The sequence below is a fragment of the Lepidochelys olivacea genome (assembly GCF_965140295.1).
Source record: "Lepidochelys olivacea isolate rLepOli2 genome assembly, chromosome: 5".
Taxonomy (NCBI): domain Eukaryota; kingdom Metazoa; phylum Chordata; order Testudines; family Cheloniidae; genus Lepidochelys; species Lepidochelys olivacea.
The window spans coordinates 69,630,713-69,651,418 of NC_140415.1; the positions used below are offsets into that span (position 1 = coordinate 69,630,713).

General features: G+C 41.3%; 1 protein-coding gene across 4 annotated transcripts in view; it reads left to right on the forward strand.

Annotated features, from left to right (window-relative positions):
- Positions 1 to 20,706, forward strand: part of FER (FER tyrosine kinase) — a 424,757-nt gene that overhangs the window by 106,407 nt on the left and 297,644 nt on the right. For all 4 annotated transcript variants that reach the window (XM_084629253.1, XM_084629251.1, XM_084629254.1 and 1 more), the window contains 3 exons: positions 3,454 to 3,591; positions 4,451 to 4,570; positions 16,190 to 16,312. In XM_084629253.1, the coding sequence (XP_084485379.1) occupies positions 3,454 to 3,591; positions 4,451 to 4,570; positions 16,190 to 16,312 (381 nt within the window). The remainder of the gene's footprint in view (positions 1 to 3,453; positions 3,592 to 4,450; positions 4,571 to 16,189; positions 16,313 to 20,706) is intronic.

Sequence of the window (20,706 nt, forward strand, 5' to 3'; positions counted from 1 at the left end):
GAGTATTGGCCTACCTCTGCTCCCATTGAGAATAAGACCAACATTGAGTGCTTTTGAAAATCCCTCCCAAAGTGTGCATAATTTACGTGTACACAAGTTGGATTTTCTAATTGCCAGCCCTGCAGACACAATCTCTATAGAGTTTTTGAGAATCAGGCCAAGTTCTTAACTTAATCATCACCAGTAATAGAGTGTTTGGGCTACTTTAGGCCCTTAGTTACACCAGTGCGTAGTCCCAGTCGCATCAGTGGAGGTCCATAGCTGTAAATGATTGTAATTTAATATTGTTGTTTGCAGTGTTGTTTTAGTTGGGTTGGTCCCATGATATTAGAGAGACAAGATGGGTGAGGTAATATCGTTTATTGGTCAACTTCATTTGTTGGAAGAGAAGCTTTCAAGACCTGAAGAAGAGTTCTGTGTAAGCTTGAAAGCTTTGTGTTTCTCCCCAACAGAAGTTGGACCGATAAAAGATATTACCTCACCCACTTCATCTCTGCAATTTTAATAAATAGTTCTATTGATGCACAAGTTGGAATAGAATCCAACATTTTCTCTGATCTGCAGGACCAACAAGAGTATAAAGCAGTAAAAATGTAGTTTTGTCACTAAGTGGACCTGGATATCTGAATATACACAGGATCAGCTCTCTTAAGTAAAAAGGTGCCATTTATAAATTATCACCTTATTAGTAGAATACTCTTTGTAAAGTGGCTTTTCACTGGAACACTGCTACTATTGGATAACATTGAATCTAAGATAGAACCAAAGCTGATGTTTCAGGGAATTTCAGGCTAGGATCTGGGTGGTTTTAGTGTGGGGGAGATGGGACACCTTCATGAGGTATGGTTGAACAATCCTGGTTTTATGGACTGGTAGCCCTGTAGTGAATTGGTAAGATGTAGTATAGCTCCAACTTGATAACAGAATGGAAGAAAATGCCTAGAACTGAAGGGAAGAAAATTTGTATCACAGAAACTAGTATAGAAAATAGGCAATTAACCCATTCTACAAATATAATTTTTTAAGACATATATAAATATTTGCTTTCCTGAATGCCCACTTCTTTTTACATTAATCTCAAATCATCTACCTTGTATTTTAAAATTTTTTCGACTGTATTCCAATGTTAGATTGAGCTTTAATTTTTTTCTTGCCTCCACTGTTTACTCAAATAGCGAGGAAATCCAGGCAAGCAACATTTTTGGGGTTCATTAAGCATCTACTTGAAAAATGATTACAAGGAAAATAGATTAATGTTCCTTCTACTCTAATGTGCACTCTACTCTGGTTGGTCAATAGTGATCGATACTAAAAAATTTTTTTGTCTTCTTTCAGAACACAGTGAGATAGCTGAAGTTAATATTGAAAGTGTAAAAAGGTAAAATAGAAAATAGCTAAGGAATGCCAAAAATTAAATATTCCTGCTGTTGGGTTTTTTGGTTGGTACATATAAGAACAGCCATATTGGGTCAGACCAAAGGTCCATCTAGCCCAGTATCCAATCTTCCGACAGTGGCCAATGCCGGGTGTGCCATGGGAATGAACAGAACAGATAATCATCAAGTGATCCATTCCCTGTCACTCATTCTCAGCTTCTGGCCATTGATGGACCTATCTTCCATGAACTTATCTAGTTCTTTTATGAACCCTGTTGTTGTCTTGACCTTCACAACATCCTCTGGCAAAGAGTTCCACAGCTTGACTGTGCGCTGTGTGGAGAAATACTTCATTTTGTTTGTTTTAAACCTGCTGCCTATTAATTTCATTTGGTGACCCCCTAGTTCATGTGTTATGAGAAGAAGTAAATAACACTTCCTTATTTACTGTTGTATATATGTTGAATGTGACATGAGCATACGTGTGCTTCTTCTGGTGCGTAGAGTATTCAGAGAGCAGATTATTTGATTAGTTAAAATGATAGAGAGCAAAAGGTCCCATGGGTCACATGCACACTGGCCTGTAATATGGAGACTAACTGTACACTAATTTGTTATCTTAGATTAAAGTAGCTCATTCTTTATTAAACTAATGAGTCAGTGTTGCAGCTCTACATTTTGATGTTAAAATTATCAGTGGGGGGTTCAGATGAAGTACTGCTGCAATTGTTCCTTGGTAGTGATATATGGTGTCATGAGTAACTAATGGTGCTGCCTGTGTTAGTGGTTCCTTAATTTGTCTGTTATCTGTTTGGAGGCACGGCGGTGGTGGTAGGGAATATGCTCCCAGAGCCCTCCCTCTCGCAGAATCCCTTTGATGGAGGGACCATAATTTGGTTCTTTATTTTTTCCAATAATGTACAGTCTGATTCCTCTCTCTCACATTGATCAAACTGGACCGTCTCTACATAGAAGAATAAATGGACACAAATCAGATGTCAAGAATTATAACATTCAAAAACCAGTCGGGGAACACTTCAGTCTCTCTAGTCGCTCGATTATAGACCTAAAAGTGGCAATTCTTCAGCAAAAAAACTTCAAAAACGGACTCCGAGAGACTGCTGAATTGGAATTAATTTGCAAACTGGACACTGTTACATTAGGCTTGAATAAAGACTGGGAGTGGATCTGTCATTACAGAAAGTAAAATTATTTCCCAATGTTTATTCCCCCCCCCCCCCCCCCGTTCCTCCTAAGTTCTTGTCAACTGCTGGAAATAGCCCACCTTGATTATCACTACAAAAGGTTTTCTTTTTTTTTTTTTTTCCCTCTCCTGCTGGTAATAGCTCACCTTACCTGTTCACTCTCGTTAAAGTGTGTATGGTAATACCCATTGTTTCATGTTCTCTGTGTATATAAAATCTTCTCACTGTATTTTCCACTGCATGCATCCGATGAAGTGAGCTGTAGCTCACGAAAGCTTATGCTCAGATAAATTTGTTAGTCTCTAAGGTGGCACAAGTACTCCTTTTCTCTCTCTCTTTAGCCAGCTGGAACAGCCATTTGTAGGAACAACTAATTGCAAGGCATTCAACTCTGTTTGTTATCATAGTTTAATTTTACATCTGTTACTACAGAGATGTAACTTAAAAATGTAGTAGCAGAACAGAATAAGAATATTAACAATATACAGAGTTTTGAAATATTAGTAAAATCGTTGTATGAAGAATGAAAACTAGGAACAAGAACAAAAAAGTTTTCCCCTTTTTGTTGAGTTCGGGGTTAAAATTCTTAAAACTAAGTGCTTTAGTGTATTAAAGACTGCCAAGTATTATGAAGATTTACACTAAAGGTCTAGAAAAAATAAGAAATTATCTGAATTTGTTTGTTCTTTTAGTTTGTAAATTAAGATTTTCTGAAATATATATTCATGAAAGCATGTTGTACATTAGGTATGCTTTTGGAATTATTTTGGAGGACTTCTATGGCCTGTGTTACGCAGGGGGTTAGACTAGATGATCATAATGGTCCCTTCGGGCCTTTGAATCTATGAATTATTGTATTTTTTCCCCCACAGAAAAGGAATCCTTGATGAATACAGTCAGATCACCAGTCTTGTAACAGAAGAGATAGTGAATGTCCATAAAGAGATCCAGACTTCTGTTGAACAGATAGACCCTAACTCAGAGTACAATAGCTTCATAGAAGCTCACAGGTATAAGCTTTCCATTCTAGTCCTTTTATTCATTTTTACCTCGCAAGAAGAAATTGTATTCTGTGTTAAGCCTTAATACTGAAAATTGGTATATGCTTAGTTTGTTTTCAGTTGGGTTCCTTTAAATTGTTACTTGACTGTAATGCTTCATCCTTATTTGTAAGATTGTCTGACCTGTTTATCTCCATCTTTGTAAACTGTCCAAGGACTTCGTTAAATAATAAACAAGTCTTAAACTCAGCAATAAGATTTTTAAAAAAGAAAATACTAAACTCTGATAATTACTGATAAAGATATGTAGGCAGATACAATTGTGGGAGCTAGAAATTCTGAGTCACAGCATTAGCTATGTGCTATGTAATTTCAAGCAAAGTTTGTTTTAAGAATAAGTTTTATTTGTTCTTTATGGATCTGATCTTGCACATTTGTCACTCGGATAAGTAGTCCCAGTGAGTTCTTGGAATTATGTGCATGCATTTTTATCTCAGTTACTAATATATAGATTAATATTCATATTATTAGTTAGTCCTAAACTTGCAACTGGATCAGTTATTATGTCTCCATACACCCATATGGTGGTCCATTAAAAGCCTTAGTTATGTAATGACCTTAATCCAAGGAAATGTCTTCCATTTTGTGTTTTGTTGTGTTTTTTAAAACTGCACTCTTATTTTGAAGGAAAGCTATCATGTTGCCTGTCTTCAATCTGCTTTTGTTTTCCATATGATTAAAATATGCTTTTTATTGACATAATCATTTTGGAAAGGAACAAATAGTTAGCTTCTGAGCTACACTTAGCGTCTCTGTGTGTGTATATACTGTGTAATATAAATCTTAAATTATTTTGTATACTTAACAGGTCACCAGAGAATGTAGAACAAGAAATAGTGTTTGATACATCTTTACTGGAAGAAAACGAAAATCTTCAAGCTAATGAGATAATGTGGAATAACTTAACAGCAGAAAGCTTGCAAGGAATGTAAGTATGTCTCAAAAAATGTGGCATCCTTTTTGACTATATAATAAGATTCCAGAAATGACACTTTGTGTCACTGTGAAGCCTGGAATGTCTGAGTCATTGTGAAGTGATGGAAACAGCTACAAGCATGGCTGAGAGTTTTTTGTTCAAAATATCACCAGATTGCATCATCACTGGGTTTCGCAGTCTGTTACTGTCCAGTTTTTAACTTCTTAACTATTTTGACTTTATGAATTACACCTGTGCGGTATACAGCTACAGTAAGGCATGTATCTATACTATCCCAAGAGTCCTAAACCATTGTAATATTAGAGGTAACTCAACCAATTACTCTACAGCTAATTTGCATACAACAATTTCATCGGTTGTATGAGGGAGAATGGATTATTTGGCTCAGATGCCACACTGGAGCAGCTCATATAATTCTCCCAGCACAATAACACCTACACACACAACCATTATTTATACACATTAACCCCAAACACACATAGCCCATCACTGCAGCACGCACACTCATTTGCCACCTTCACAAATTAACATACATTTTCCAGGATATTTCCTCCAGACACAAATCAACACAAGTAGCACAGACAATCACCCATAACATCACTGTGAAGCCTAAAATGTCTGTTAAGTTACTGTGAAGCGATGGAGACAGCTACAAGCATGACTTGAGAGCTCTTTTTATTTGGATTATAATCAGGTTAAATCTTCATCTAGAAGATACTAAGGTGATAAGTAATAGCATGGATTTGTCAAGAACAAATCATATCAAACCAACCTAGCAGCTTTCTTTGACAGAGTAACAAGCCTTGTGGATAAGGGGGAAGCGGCAGATGTGGCATAGCTTGACTTGAGTAAGGCTTTTGATACTGTTTTGTGTGACCTCCATAAACAAACTAGGAAATGCAACCTAGATGGAGCTACTGTAAGGTGGATGCACACTGGTTCGAAAACTGTTGCAGGACAGTATTCATCAATGGTTCACAGTCAAGCTGGAAGGGCATATCAAGTGGGGTCGTGCAGGGATCAGTCCTGGGTCCGGTTGTGTTCAATATCTTCATTGATGATTTAGATTATAAGCGTACACACTCTGTACCATTAAGTTTGTGGGTGATACCAAGCTGGGAGGCGTTGAAAGTGCTTTGGAGGATAGTATTAAAATTCAAAATGATCTGGACAGACTGGTCTCAAGTAAATTGGATGAAATTCAATAAGGACAAATGCAAACTACTCCACTTAGGAAAGAACAATCAGTTGCACACATGCAAAATGGGAAATGAGTACCTAGGAAGAAGTCCTGCAAAAAGGGATCTGGGCTCAGAGTGAATCAGAAGGTAAATATGAGTCAACAGTGTAACACTGTTGCAGAAAAAGCAATCATCATTCTGGGATGTATTAAGAGGAGTGTTGTAAGCAAGACACAAGAAACAGTTCTTCTGCTCTACTCTGCCCTGGTTAGGCCTCAACTGGAGTATTCAGTTCTGGGTGCCATATTTCAGGAAAGTTGTGGACAAATTGGAGAAAGTCCAAAGAAGAGCAACAAAAATGAGTAAAGGTCTAGAAAACATGACCTATGAGGGAAGATTGAAAAAATTGGGTTTGTTTAATCTGGAGGAGACTGAGAGGGGACATAAAAGGTTGTTATAAGGAGGTGGGAGAAACATTGTTCTCTTTAACCTCTGAGGATAGGAGAAAAAGCAATGGGCTTATATTTCAGCAGGGGTGATTGAGGTTGGACATTAAGAAAAACTTCCTAATTGTCAGGATAGTTAAGTACTGGAATAAATTGCCTATGGAGGTTGTGGAATCTCTGTATGATCTGCTCTTAAAACACTCCAATGATGAATACCTATCGGGGATGGTAGATAATACTTAGTCCTTCTTTGAGTGCAGGGGACTGGACTAGAACACTTCTTAAGGTCCCTTCCAGTGCTATGTGTCTATGATTCTATGATCACTGAGATTTGTGGTCTGTTACCATCCAGGTTTTAAGTTCTCAGCTGTTTTTAGGTTTTTTTACACGACATGACTTTTTTTACATGACTTTATGAATTACACCCATGTCACAGCATAGGCTTTCAGCTACTAGTTTCAGAAGCTTCGGCTTCTGTTTCCCATACTTCCTCCTCTTTATCCTGGACCTCCGGCTGCCTAACAGGTTTATAAAGAAATTCAAGTTCCGGATGGTGACACTCCCTTTGATTATTCGTTCCCTTTCTCAGGAAGCCTGGTTTGTGCTTTTGATATGAAAGATGCCTATTTCCACATCGACAGTCATCCCCAGAAGTTTCTCCAATTTATGGTTAGTTACTCCCATTATCAGTTCCATGTCCTCCCTTTTGATATTGCAATTGCTCTGTCTAGGCCTTTTGGTATTCTCCTACCTGGATGACTGGCTCCTCGTTGCACCATCCCGCAGGTGCTTCTTACCAGCCATTGTGGCTCTTTGCGGGCCCCTTGCCACTCTTGGGATTTGCATCAATGAGAAGTCAGTTCTCGTACCTACCCACCAGATCACCTTTGTTGGTGCTCGTCTGGACTCCATCGCAGCCCAAGTTTTCCTTCTGGTCGACTGCTTTGCAGCCCTCGCTTCTATCATTACCACCTGGCGCTGCACTCCACGCACCTCCATCCACCATTGACTTTCCCTCCTCGGCCACATGATGGCCTGTACCTCTGTGATGCCTCATGCCACCTACACATACACTGCCTTCAGGTGTGGCTCCTCTCTATCTACAAGCTGCAGACAGGCTGCTTGGACAAACTTGTCCTGCCTCCCACTGTTGTCCTGGCATCCCTTGCATGGTGAACCAACCCAATGAAGGTCCTGGTTGGCACCCCCTTTACAGCTCCCACTCCCCTATGCCACTCTGACCACGGATACCTCCCTCGTTGGCTGGGGCATCCACCTGGTTGCAGTCTCTGGACCTCTCCAGGATGCATATCAACATCCTGGAATTGTGTGCTGCCTGCCTCACCTGTCAGGCCTTCCTCCCCCTCATACAATCTTGTCACATTCAACTGCTCTCTAACAACATGGCTGTGGTAGTCTGTCATCAAGTAAGGCAGCACCAAGTCTCCCTCCTTCTGTGCGGAGGCTGTCCACTTCTGGAACTGGTGCATCAAACAGTGTTACACTCCAGGTGTATATCTCCTGAGTGCCCATAACTCCCTTGTGGACATGCTCAGCAAGTCCTTCTACGCAAAGCACAAGTGGGAGCCTCAGAATCCTACCCTATGCTTTGGTTTCCGCAGGTGGAGCACCCTGCTCTGGGACCTCTTTGTGGTCAGAGAGAACTGCGAACTTCCCTCTTATTGCTCCAGGGGGGTCGTGTGGGCAGGGTTGTGTGGGCAGAATCCTGTGGCAGTGGCCTTCTCCTCCACTGGACTGGCAATCTCTGCTATTCCTTACCACCCATTCCCCTGCTCCCACAAGTTCTGCTCAAGGTTTTACCGGTATTGAGTAGCAGTCAGACTGATAGCCCCATTTGGCCTCGTCAGTATTGGTTCACAGACCTCCTCCGCCTCTCTGCTTATCTCCCACTCTGCCTCCGTGCACACCCGGATCTCCTTTCACAGATGTATGGATGACTCCGGCACCCCAACTCGTGCCCGTTCTGCCTCACGGGTTGGTGTTTGGGTGGATCTCATGAGTACACAGGTCATGCTCTATCCCAGTGCTTGTCCTCATGCACAGCAGGAGGCTGTCCTCTAGGGCCTGCTATCAAGTGAAATGGAAACGGTTCACCATCTGGGCTCACTGCCACCATTTCCCACTAGACTTCATATCCATCTCTCTCGTCCTTGACTACCTTCTCCAACTCAAGCTGTTGGGCCTTGTCCACAGTTCCATTTGGATCTACCTGACAGCACACAGTGCCTTCCTTCCTCCCTCTGGTAGACAGTTCCACTTTGTTCAGTCATCCAACCACTGTTTGTTTCCCCAAAGGTCTACTCAATGCCTTTCCACCACTGCAAGCCATCCCCTTCCTGGGACCTTAATGTCACTCTGCCCTGATCAAGCCTCATGATGTGCTGTCTTTCCTACCTCTCAATGAAGGTGATTTTCTTAGTCACCATCACGTCGGTGTGACATGTTAGCGAGTTGGCAGCCATGATGGCCGACCTCTCCTCCCCCTTGGTCAACACACACCCCAGATTCCATAAGGACAAGGTCTCCTTATGCCTGGACCCCAAATTCATCCCTAAGATGGTGTTCACATTCCGCCTCAACTAGTACATCCACCTCCCGGTCTTCTATCCCAAATCCCATGCCTCCAGCAGAGGTAAAACACTGAACACTCTTGACGTCGGCCGTGCAGTGGCCTTCTACGTCCACTCATGCCTTCTGCATTTTACCCAGGGTCTTCATTGCCGTTGCAAAGGACAAGCCCTCGCAGCTTATCTCCAAATGGATCTCCGAATGCTATACTCTCCCAGATACCTCCACCTCCTGGAGTCACAGCTCACTCCATGCAGGCACAAACCTTTACAAAGGCCTACCTTGCATACGTGCCATGGCAGAATGTTGCCAAGCAGCCATGTTGAGCTCTGTCCACACTTTTACCTCTTACTACTCCATTGCCCCAGCAGTAGCAGGGGATGCGGCCATTGGCTGTGCCATGCTGCAGACTATCACTTCCTGTGAGGCTTTGCACCCACCTCCATGTTGATGATTGCTCACTACTCACCGACATTTGGAATCCATATGGGGACCATCACTCAAAGAAGAAAAGGAGGTTACTTACCTGTAATTAGAGGTTCTTTGAGATGTGTGGTCCCTGTTTAGATTCCAATACCTGCTCTCCATCCCCTCTACTATGGACTACGCTGCTTAGTGGCAAGGGAACTAGAGTAGCGTCAACCCACATGGCCTCTTATAACCTTAGCTGTGGATGTGAGGATGACGCACGTGTTGGTCAACAGACTTTGCTGTACAACTTGTCTAGCTCTGGATCATGGCATTCATGTGCACTCACATTTGGAATCCAAATGGGGACCATATGTCTCTAAGAACCTCCAGTTACAGGTAAGTAACTTCCTCTTTATCAGTATCTTTCCTAATGGAAATAGGCTTTCATAAAATTAGAGGTGTATTTGGAATAGAGGCAGACAGATTTTCACACACACAAATTCTGGGAAACAGTTAAAATAATGAAGCCAACTGAACCATCCCAGTGTAAGAGCCTCTTTTGACATCTGCCAAAAAAAAAAAAAAAAAGCAAGTTGATTCACTTGTTAATACTTCCCGGAGAGTCAACTGTTCTACCACTCTTATCTATGTTCTAACTCATAAATTTTATTGGTAAAGACATTATCCTTTAAATATCAAGATTAAGTTATCCTAGCATCACCACGTGGCACTCCTCTACTTGCATGCTGGTAGAGAATATAGTTTTCTATTTTATAGCAGATGCTGGACTGATTCCAGTTATTTATGGACTAACTTCAGACTTAGACCCTTAAGAGTTAGTGCCCAGTCCTGCAACTCTTGCTTACATGAATAGGATGTCATCATTTAACTAGATTACTATCTGTTGGGTTCTTTGAAATATTCTTTTTATTCCATGACAGGATATATTCCTTTGACTTCAATTAATGGACAGTATGACTAAAAACATTATCTATCTTGTGAAAGCTTAGAGATATTTGTACTTGATAGGATCAATATACAAAAAGTGGAAACTATCTGTGGGTTGTAGTCTAGTGAGAATCTGGAAAACTGTAGGCACAGGAAGATGTTTCAAAAAGGTTTGACACATCACATTTTTCAGAACAGTGAGAGACCTGAAAGGAATAGATTGTACTATTGGGTTGGTACAGGCCAAAGCCTGGAGAGGTTATGGAAGAGCCTGGGAAGAAGCTTAGAGCTGTTGTAATAAGGTATAATCACACAGAATGAGGTGAACCTCTGGAGAATTTAGGATGACTTTATGCAGGGTTTTGAAGATTTAAACCCTGATTTTGACCTCATAATCCACAAGGAGCCAATGAAGAGAGCAGTGGGGTGATGTGCTCTTGGTACCCTGTGTTACTGAGCAACTGGATACTTGTTTTATTGGTGGCGGGGGTGGGGGGTGAGTGGAGTCATACCTAGGTACAGAGAACTACAGCAATCAAGCCAGCAGGTCATTACTTCATGGATCATTGTTGAAGTCTGGATGTGATATGAGGAGTGAAGTGTTCTTTCTAGTCATAGCTAGAAAAGATTATTTTTCACAGCTCTATCTATTTGGGTGTCTAGAAGCAGTGAGAAGTCAAGATTAAGATTGATTCTGAGGACTGTCTTGACCATCTGCAGGTGATGCTGTGGAGGCAATGAGCTTTTAAAGTGCTTCATTTTCCCTCAGAAGCATCACTTTCCAGTTGAAAGGTCTCGTTTTAGCTTTTCAACTGGTTACTGATTTCAGCCAAGCCATGGGATAACTGAGAAATGGTGCTATTTGCATCTGATGTGATGGTGATGTAGAGCGAGCGTCTTGCATTTGTTGCTGACAGTTTAGTTTGTATTGTTTCAGTCTCATCAAGTGGTTACATATACAGTGTTGAACAAGGAGGAGAGGACGGCTCTATATGGGACTCCATGGGTTGAGAGTTCTGGAGGAGGAGCCCATGTGACTCTCCAGTTTGAGAGAAATGACTTGGAATGATCCTGCTACTTTTCCAAGACGTTCCAGGATTCCATGGTCAGCAATATCAAATGCTGCAGAGAAGTGTAACTGTATAAATATGAATGTGTGGCCTTTGCCCTGGCTCAAGATTATCTCGTGCCATCTTTGTTCAGTGACATGGCCTGAAGCCTGACTGAGAAATGTTGACGATATTAGCAGTATCTTTAGCCAAAGCTAAATACATCTGAAATGCCAGAGCCAAAACCTTTCTTGCTCGCTGCTGTGACCAGTCACTTTCCTATTTAAGGACCTCTACTGGCTCCCCATAGTCCTGTGCATTAAGTTCAAACTTCTTGTCCTTGGCTAAAAGGCCTTCAACACTCAGCACCTGCCTGCATCTCTGACCGCTGGTCTCTCTTCTTGTTTAAGCCACTCACACCGTCTGCTCCATCATCAGTGTCAGCCTGGACACCCACTTTGTCTGCTTTCACAGATACTTTCTTCCATGCTGCTGTACTTAGAAAAGTACTAAAGTCTATTTGGTAAGCCACCACCATTGCCCTTGGACGTCTCCATAGGAATACTCTCAATGAATTCATTGTGGGCTTGGATGTGCCTTAGCCTACACACCTCCTCCTGTAGTTCTCACCTGCTTCCCGAGGGATTCCACCAGCAGACACCTTTCACAGTGGATGGTCCCCCCAGCCTGGCTTTCTGAGAGGGGAAATGCAGGCCACAGTCTCTGCAAATCCACACCAAGTTCCACACCAAATGTGGAAAAATGCAGGCCACAGTCTGCAAATCCACACAAAGAGGCATCCATGGTCAGGTTATAAACTTTTTGGGTTGGGGATTCTTACCTAGTTGACTGTTCAGCAAGAATTCAAGCATGCTTATGAACATAGCGCAATTAAATTAGGGTAATCTACTCTTCTTCTGATGCGTGTGTGTGTGATTGTTGCTGATGGCAATGGGAAATATGCACATCTATATTGAAGGAATAGACTGCTTAAGTGAAAATCAGTGCTTTTTGCAATGTACATTTACAATTTGTTATGCATGAGTCCATGATTAATGCAGAGTTGGTTGTGTTCTTATATATGTCCTAATTGTAGTGAATTTAATAATTAAACAAAATGTTTAATAAATAGAAAGCAAATATAGAATAGCATGTGATGTAATTCTTATAAATCTCACTGTTGTTTGCTACCTTTCCCCAAAAAAGTATCTGTGGGCTAGATTGTGACGTTTAGCCTCAAGTCCCCAGTATGAGCTCGTATGAAGCTGCACTGTCCCAGGGAAGCTGTGGGGAGTTCCTCTTTTTCTTGGTGTACAGATGAAGAGTGTGTTCTCTATCATCCTGAAGGATGGTACAGCATACTCCCATAGCCTGATTGTGGAAAGGATCAAAGCAATGCCACTACTTTTCTTCTTGTCACCTTTGGTGGTACATGAAGGGAGTATTTTCTTTGCTCTTCAGATAAATTTTTCTCCAGAGGTCAGGGATTGCAAGTGTCTTATTCTTGCACAGGCTGTCCAAGGGAAAGGTTCTTTGTGTCCCTCATCCCCTGTGCACTCGCACTGTGCTGACGGCAATGTGTCCCTTTATCAGGAAACATACTATAAGTTGATTATCTATCGTAAGATTTGTGCCTGTAATGAATTATTTTTGTAATTATTCCCAACATAGTGATAATTTGTAGTAATTCAGACTGCCAGATTCTGAAATAGGGCGTATGAAAAAAAAATCAGTAGCCAGCTGCTATAGCTCTGGGTGAGCTCCTCCTGGTGGAGAAGGTTATGGATATTATTGTTTATGCAGGATACCACCAAATATTAATTTAGCTATAATTATTTTATTAAATTCAAAGGTCAAATGGTATTTATACAGTTGCTTCAAATGTGCCTTAGATGTGTAAGCAGTCATCACGTCCTCATAAAATACAGTTATAAATAATGATCAGGTGCTTATCAAAGGACTAGGCCCAGGAGTGCTCAAACCCACGATGGTTGTCTCCAGCTTGCACAGGCAGACACTAGTAATGAACCCTTTACGAGCTCACTTTTTTTTTTATAGACTTTAACAAACAAGTGATGTCAGAGCCAATTGTTCACTTGAGTTAAGAACCAGTTTTGAGCAGTTTGGAAATGACCCCTTTCCTGGCTTTGAGTAGACAAGATTTTATGATTTGGCCCCTTTCTTCAAGTTGACACTGGTATGTTAAATGTCATGATAAGTGTATTACATCACAAAATAATTTTTCTTTGTCAGAATCAGTTTTGATAATTCAGGGCTTCTCTTCTCTTACCAGCTATAATTTGAGCATATCACTTTTACAACTTAACTTGCTAGTTACATTTTTTATTTAAGCCTTCCCTTGGCTGCTAAAATCCCTGTATTTGATTTAAACCGAATATGTATTTTCCTACATTATGTTATTGGGTTAAGTTTAGTTAAACCGTTATCTCCATTATAAAATACATTGTGTGGAAAATTGGATCAGTTTTATGTTTAAAAATAGCGTAAAGCTAAGTAAATAATCCAATAAAGAATCATAGTATACACATAGTGGTCTCTGTGTCAGCATTTACCAGTGGTTCCCCTCTAAGTACAAAGAGAAACTTTGGTATTTGCTGATAAGTGTTGATGGTTTAATGGAAGCTACTGCATTAACATATGCAAGCAAAATAGAATACTGTGATAAAATATTATATTTAGAAGATAGTGGGATGAATTAAAAGAGCAAATAATATGACTGGTAGAGAATGTCTGTTAAGCTAGTAAAAGGGTGAGTGGGAATGTGAATCAGTACCCATATGAGTGAAACAAATCTTCCAATAGCTATTTTGTACAAATATGTATTCATATTTATTAATATTTGAGACTGCTAAATCAGTGATCAAGAAAAATTCCCAAGTAGCTCTTCCAGATAGATCATTAAGATAATTTGTAAGCCCAGCATATGGAAGGTTTCATAATGGTTTGATATGTCCAGGTTCAATGTAAAGATGAATAATTTGGAAATGTATTATTATGAAAGCTAGTTATGATTAAAGTGACTGATGAGTTAGTAATAGTCTTTTTCTGAACTACTTTTGTCCAGAAGACAGATGTGGGTCCATGGTGAAATATCCTGTGACAAATTGTAACCAGGGTGATAGTTTGAGATACCAGCTCTAGCCAGTCCTAAAGGGTGTCCAAACTTCAGATGGTTATTTAGAACAAAAGGAAGATTAAAACAACTAACTTGTCTTCTCTTGCTCAAAGATAAGTCCAAACTTTCTCACAGAGTTCAGAAGTATTGGGAAGAGCTACATCAATTTCCTATTCCAACTTGGTGCTCTGATTTTAAATCAGAATTTTTTTAAATTAGAGAGACAAGGTGGGTGAAGTAATACGTTTTATTGGACCAACTTCTGTTGGTGAGAGAGACAAGCTATGAAGCCACACGGAACTTCAAGTCCTGAAGAAGAGCTCTATGGCTCGAAAGTTTGTCTCTCTCACTAACAGAAGGTTCAGTAGAAGATGATATCTCACCCATCTTGTCTTTCTAATATCCTGGGACAGACATGGCTACTACTACACTGCATACACTTTTTTTAAAAAAAATTGTAGGGCACATTAAAATGTTAATGCTGTCTGAAAGTAATTATATGCTTTAGAGACAAATGATAATATTAATTTGGATTTAAATTTCTATATGTTAATAGTTGATAGTTAAATACAGTGCCTAATCTCTATAAAATGAGTTAGGTCAATGAATTTTTGAAAGTTGTGAAAGAAATATTTACAGTCACATGTAGGGTCAGCAAATAAACATTCTTAATCAAGGTTTTAAAGGGAAAGGATTTGTAATTAATATTAAATTTGAGATTAATATATAATGAGGAATTTGTACAGGTAATTATGTGTATGTTAATTGAAGTGTTGCAAGCTTAAATCTGGGATTGTAAAATAGACAATGAGTTTACATAGGAGATAAATCATTAATATATATCACAGGATGAAATGCAGATTAATCTTATTTTAGTGTGTATGGAATACAATTCCCTGATAGCTAAAGCCTGCTTGATTTGACTCATTTGACTCTTCTTCCAATTGAAAAAGTGTGGGCAGTAGTAGACCATTAGGAGAAAAGCTCCAAAACAGTAAATCCAATCCTTTTTGTTAACTGTGTTATGTCATTGTTGCCTGGAATATCTCTATTAATGAATTAATAACTGGATGAATGCTGGGAAGGAATTGATTCTTTTATATATTACTGTGTATGCTCTTGGCCTAGAACTGCTTCAAGTTTTTAAAAAAATTAAAATGCGTAAGAAGCATTTTAAGTGCTACTACATCAAAGAATGAAGCCTTTATCTGCTGAGTAAGTAGTGATCAATTACACACAAGTGGGAGGCTCATCCGGACAGTCACCACACAGACGTCTCCAATACCAGACAAATACACATCTTCAGCTTCCCTTTGTTTAGAATAACTATTTATAACTTTTGTTGTTTTTTCTTATGAATATGCATTAGTTTCTGTTTCATATCAGTTCTCCACCCCTGTTGGTACAAGTTTTGTGTTAACTCAAACCAATTTTTTCTAGCTTTATGGATGCTTTATCTTTTTGTTTTCCTCACAAATGTGATTACTCTTCATTTTCTTACACATGGGTGGTTCTACTTAAGTTTTAAGCTGTTAAAAATTATCCAAACAGACTCTTAAAAATCACAGCACACTTTTATCAGGCCTAAAATGTGCCTTCGCTCCCAACAGTGCGCACCCAGATCTAGAGTGTACCCATATAATAAGGTACATTCACAAAATAAGCAATTTAATAAACATATTACCAAGAAAGGGAAAGTGTCGAACTAGAAACTATTTTAAGGATTACTGCTTTTATTTTCAGCTCTTTTTTTTAGATATACAAAGCAACACATACACATGTGCACAGTTTGTATTGTATGTATGTAGTAAATGCATATTTTTGATTTGTACAACTGACCTGTATTCTAGGTTGAAAACAGTAGTAGAAGAATTGATTCAGACACAGCAGACGCTTTTGAACAAAGAGGAGCTTTTGTTGGAACTAGAAAAGAAAATAGAAGAATCTTCTAAGACCTGTGAAAAAAAATCAGAGTAAGTGTGGCAAAGATATTGGAAGGTGAAAATTTTAAAGAAAAAAGTTGTTTGTATTGTAATATGCAGTTCTTCTTTGAGTGATTTGCACATGTCTGTTCCACTTCAAGTTTGTGCGTTCCCAGTGCCCCATTTTTTCCCGTAGTGGTATCCGTCAGGGTGGCGCATTTGCTTTCAGCACACTCGTCCTATGGATTGATGATATAAAGGGCGGAGCTGTCATGACCCTCTCTCTCTCTTCCCCCCATTCCTCCTTATTAGCTGTGATCTGTAGTTGGAGCATGTCAACTTGTTTATCCAAGTTTCCCCACACTATCATTGGTTTTCAGTCTATTTGTATATGGTTAAGTAGTATATATGTTTGGAGGGCGGGGGAAGGCATTCTTGTTGTTTAGTGGCACTCATCATTGTACTGAGTCTAGGTTTTCTTCATTTTTTTTTTTTCTTGGTTTTCCAACAGAGACACTCTTAGTGCAAATGTTTATGCTCAGTAGTTGGGGATGCCTTTTAGCTCAGGCTTTAAGTCTTGTGCCAGTTGCAAGAATCTCTTGGTGAGTGACTCTTGCTCCAAATGTCTGGGTGAGGTCCACATTCAAGACCGGGGCCAGATCTATAGAGATTTAAAGTGTTGTATAAAAAACAGGGACGTGAGATTCCATATTCTTATGGAGGCTGTCTTGCATCAGAGCCTTCGTGCTTAGTGCGATGCGGAGTGCTTCCTTTTCAACAAGGAGTGTCTCTCCAGACATTGCTGTTTCCACCCCAGAGAAGATTGTTGGAAGGAAAGCACCTATCTTTTTCTCTGGTACTGAGGAGAAAGCATAAGAGATCTGGTCAGCACTGTTCCTCTAAGATGGGTATATGCAGTCTTGAGAGGAGATTAAGATCCCTGGCGTTATCTACCAGCAGAACAGTGGATAAGTGACTGTGCCCAGTACCAGCCTCTGCCTCACCCTTGTAAGAATTGTTCAATCTGGCAGTGGCTTCCGGGCTGTTGAGGCTGACTTTTACTGCCCTCAGTGCAGGTACAAAATAGATCAAGAAGGTCTTGCGGTGCTAACAAATCCTGAGGCTTATGCAACAGAAAGAGACTTGGTCTGTCTCAAGATGCTGGATTTTCCATTTGGGTAGGAGGTAAATCTACTGTTACAGGTACTTCTCCAGGCTCTGGCATGCTCGCTGCCAGCAGAAGAGTCCCAAGTTACTTCAAGGCAGGGGCAGCAGATCACAGTACTGTTGATGGTCAAGTTCTTGAAACGCCTAACTCTTTCTCATACTGTCCAATCCAGGAGTAAACCTAATATGTTGTCCCTGGTACTGACATCATCCAGCAGATGTTCTCTGTCTCAGGCACCAAGAGGCATGGCACCAGATCCTCCAGATTCTGTTTAAGTCTAAGGTTAGCTCTTGTGCACCATTTTCCTGGGATGGAAGGGCCATTGCTGTCATCAGGAGAATTACCATCCAAGTACCTGTCTGATTTTTGGAAGTTGTTCCAGAGACTGAGACATAGGGAGCGGTTATGGCTGGTGTCCTGTGCCACACTGCTAGCTCTGGGGCATACCTGCTACTTCATGGTCGTCCCCAGTTCCTTGTCCTGTAGTCACCTAGCAGATAGTAAGCTAGATCCTCTGAAGCTATTCAGGCTTCTGTCTCTGATACCGATATTGGTAGTGAGTAAGAAACACAGGCTCATCTAAACTCTGGTACTGGTAGCCTCACCATTACCGGAAGTTCAAACTTAAACCTTTTGAATTAATCCTCCTTGTCACTGGATAAGATTATGGTATCTGGGGATTCCTCTTCTTTCTTTGACAGCTTCACAGGATATCATGAAATGTAAGAGAGACGCTAGATCTTTTGATATTCAAGATGAGGTAGTTCAGGAATGCTCCCACAGACTGGTTGACATACTCAGTTCTGCGGGGCCTTTCGGAATTCCGGCCATTTTGTATCTTACAAAGTCCTTCTGGCAGACACTGGCTTCTCTGGCCCAGACACACACGAGAATCAAGTGTATGTCTGTACTGTAATTAGACATGGATGACTGGGCTGGGCCAGTCGGGCTCGGGCTTGCAAGGCTGTTTAGTTGTACTATTGACTTTCAGGCTCAGGCTGCAGCCTGAGCTTTAGGACCCTCCCACCTTGAAGTTTCCTAGAGCCTAGGCTCCAGCCCGAACCTAAATGTCTACACCACAATTAAACAGCCCCTTAGCCCGAGCTCTGTGAACCTGAGTCAGATAGCACAGCCCAGCCATGGGTTTTTAACTGCAGTGTCATGTCCCTTCTCAATGATATGAGCATTTTTACAGGCACCTCCCCCAGGTTCCTTAGTGGTATCAGAGTTGAGTTTCTGCTGCCCCAAAGGGCCAAAAAGAAAAGAAGCTAGTCCTTTTTGGTAGAAAGACTTATTCAATATCTGGTCTTCAATATCATATCTCCATTCACCGATCCTTATTGGCTAGATACGATTTCTCACACTGGAACAGCATGCTGAAGTTCTCGGACAGGTTGCCAGAGGAGACTTGGTGTGACTTTCAGGTCATGGTAGAGGAATCTAGTGGCTCGAAATTCACTGCAGGCAACCTTGGATGGCAGCTATAGAGTCATGGTGTCTGTCCTAGGCACAGATGTTCCTGGCTGCAGTCATCTCGTCTCTCATCAGAAGTTCAGCAAACAAGCCAGGACCTTCCCTTTGAATGTCATACCCCCTTCTCTCAAAAGACTGATGTGGTGTTGCATAGTTTCAAGGATTCCAGGGCCATATTGAAAGCCGTGGGTCTTTACACACCTCTTCCTAAAAGAGAGTAATTCTGACCTTAGTCTCTGCATAAGTATCCCTATCAGTTCAGAAAATGGGGCAAGACACTCAAGAGAAGACCATCACCTGCTCGTCCTAAAGCAGATTTCTCAAGTCAGGGTGTGGCCTCTGGGCAGACTATTTGACAGCTTTGTTGAAGACAAGGGTACTTGCTCACCATGTTATAGTTTCTCCCACCCCTATTTTTTTTCAATAGGTTATCCCACTTCCTACAAACTTGAGCCCTCATTGCCACTGCTCAATGGGTTCTAAGCCCCATAGAACTGGAATACATCCTGCAGTTTATTTCTGTTCTTCCTTCCCACTTCCCTCCCTTGTCCTTCTTCAGGGACCATTTTCTCTTCAAGATGTACAGTCTCTTTTACCAGTGGGAGCCATAGAGGAGGTAGTCTCCTCTCCCTTGAGGGAAGGGTTCTATTCTCTCCATTTTCTGATTCCAAAGGGAAAAGGAGGTCTCAGGCCCATTTTGGACTTGTGAGATTTAAACAAATACATAGTTAAAAAAAATATTTTGTGGTCACCCTGGCTGCCATTATTCTCTCTCTAGCCCCCACTGGTACACTTTCCTTGACTTGAGTAATGCATATTTTCACATGACTATCCATCAGAGTCACAGAAAGTTCCAAAGATCTGTGTTCCTGCCACCTCCATCGGGTGGGGTGGCAGGAGATAGGGGGATGCAGGCCCACCTGACTCCACTACATCCCAGTCCAGGGCCCTAACAGTGGTTGAGTGGTGTGCTGTTGGATCAGCGGGGATCCAGCTGCAACATGCTGAACCTGACTCAGGCAGCAACCCAGCCGGATCGTAGTCGTCTGTCCCTGGAAAACTTCCCACCCTTCCTTCGGGGTGTATCTGGATCTCTGGGTTGTCCTCCGTCGCCCCGTGCTAAACTGCAAGTGGTAATCCCAGCTGCTCCTCAGCATCGGGCATGTCTGGTAGCTCAGGCAGTTCAGATGAGTCTTCAGGGCATCAGAAGTCCTCAGCAGGCTCAGGCTTCAGAAGCAGGGTGGAAGCTTCTGCTTCCCTCAGTGGCTTCCCCCCAAATGAGCTACAGGGCCTGCCTTTTATATTTCCTCTTGCTGTCCTACGCCTCTGCTTCTGGCATGGCGGGTATGGCTTTCCTGGTTCCGCCCACCGGGGGGGTCTGGCCAATCCTCACTGTCAATCTCCGAGGGAGGCCATGCCTGTCTGCTACAGATATTCCCCTATCTGGACAAGTGGCTATCTTGGGATTGTTTCAAGCACAAAGTAGAAGTTGGTTTCACCAGATGCAATCCCTTTTCCAGTAACTGAGCCCATTGATTAGTGAGGACAAATTGTTGTTTTTTTTCCTTCCAGTTCAGAGAACAGCATTTATAGTGGTGATCCTCGACTCTACATTGGCCAGAATATTCTTGCCACAAGCCAGGTTCTAGATAATACTATATATTTGTGTGTCGCTTAAAAGCCCCTCTGCCCACAATAGTAAGAAGCTGTTTAAGACTTTTGGGGCAGATGGCTTCCTGCATGTACATGAACCAGCATGCCAGACTTCACCTCAGAATGTTGCAGGGCTGGACGAAGTCAGTTT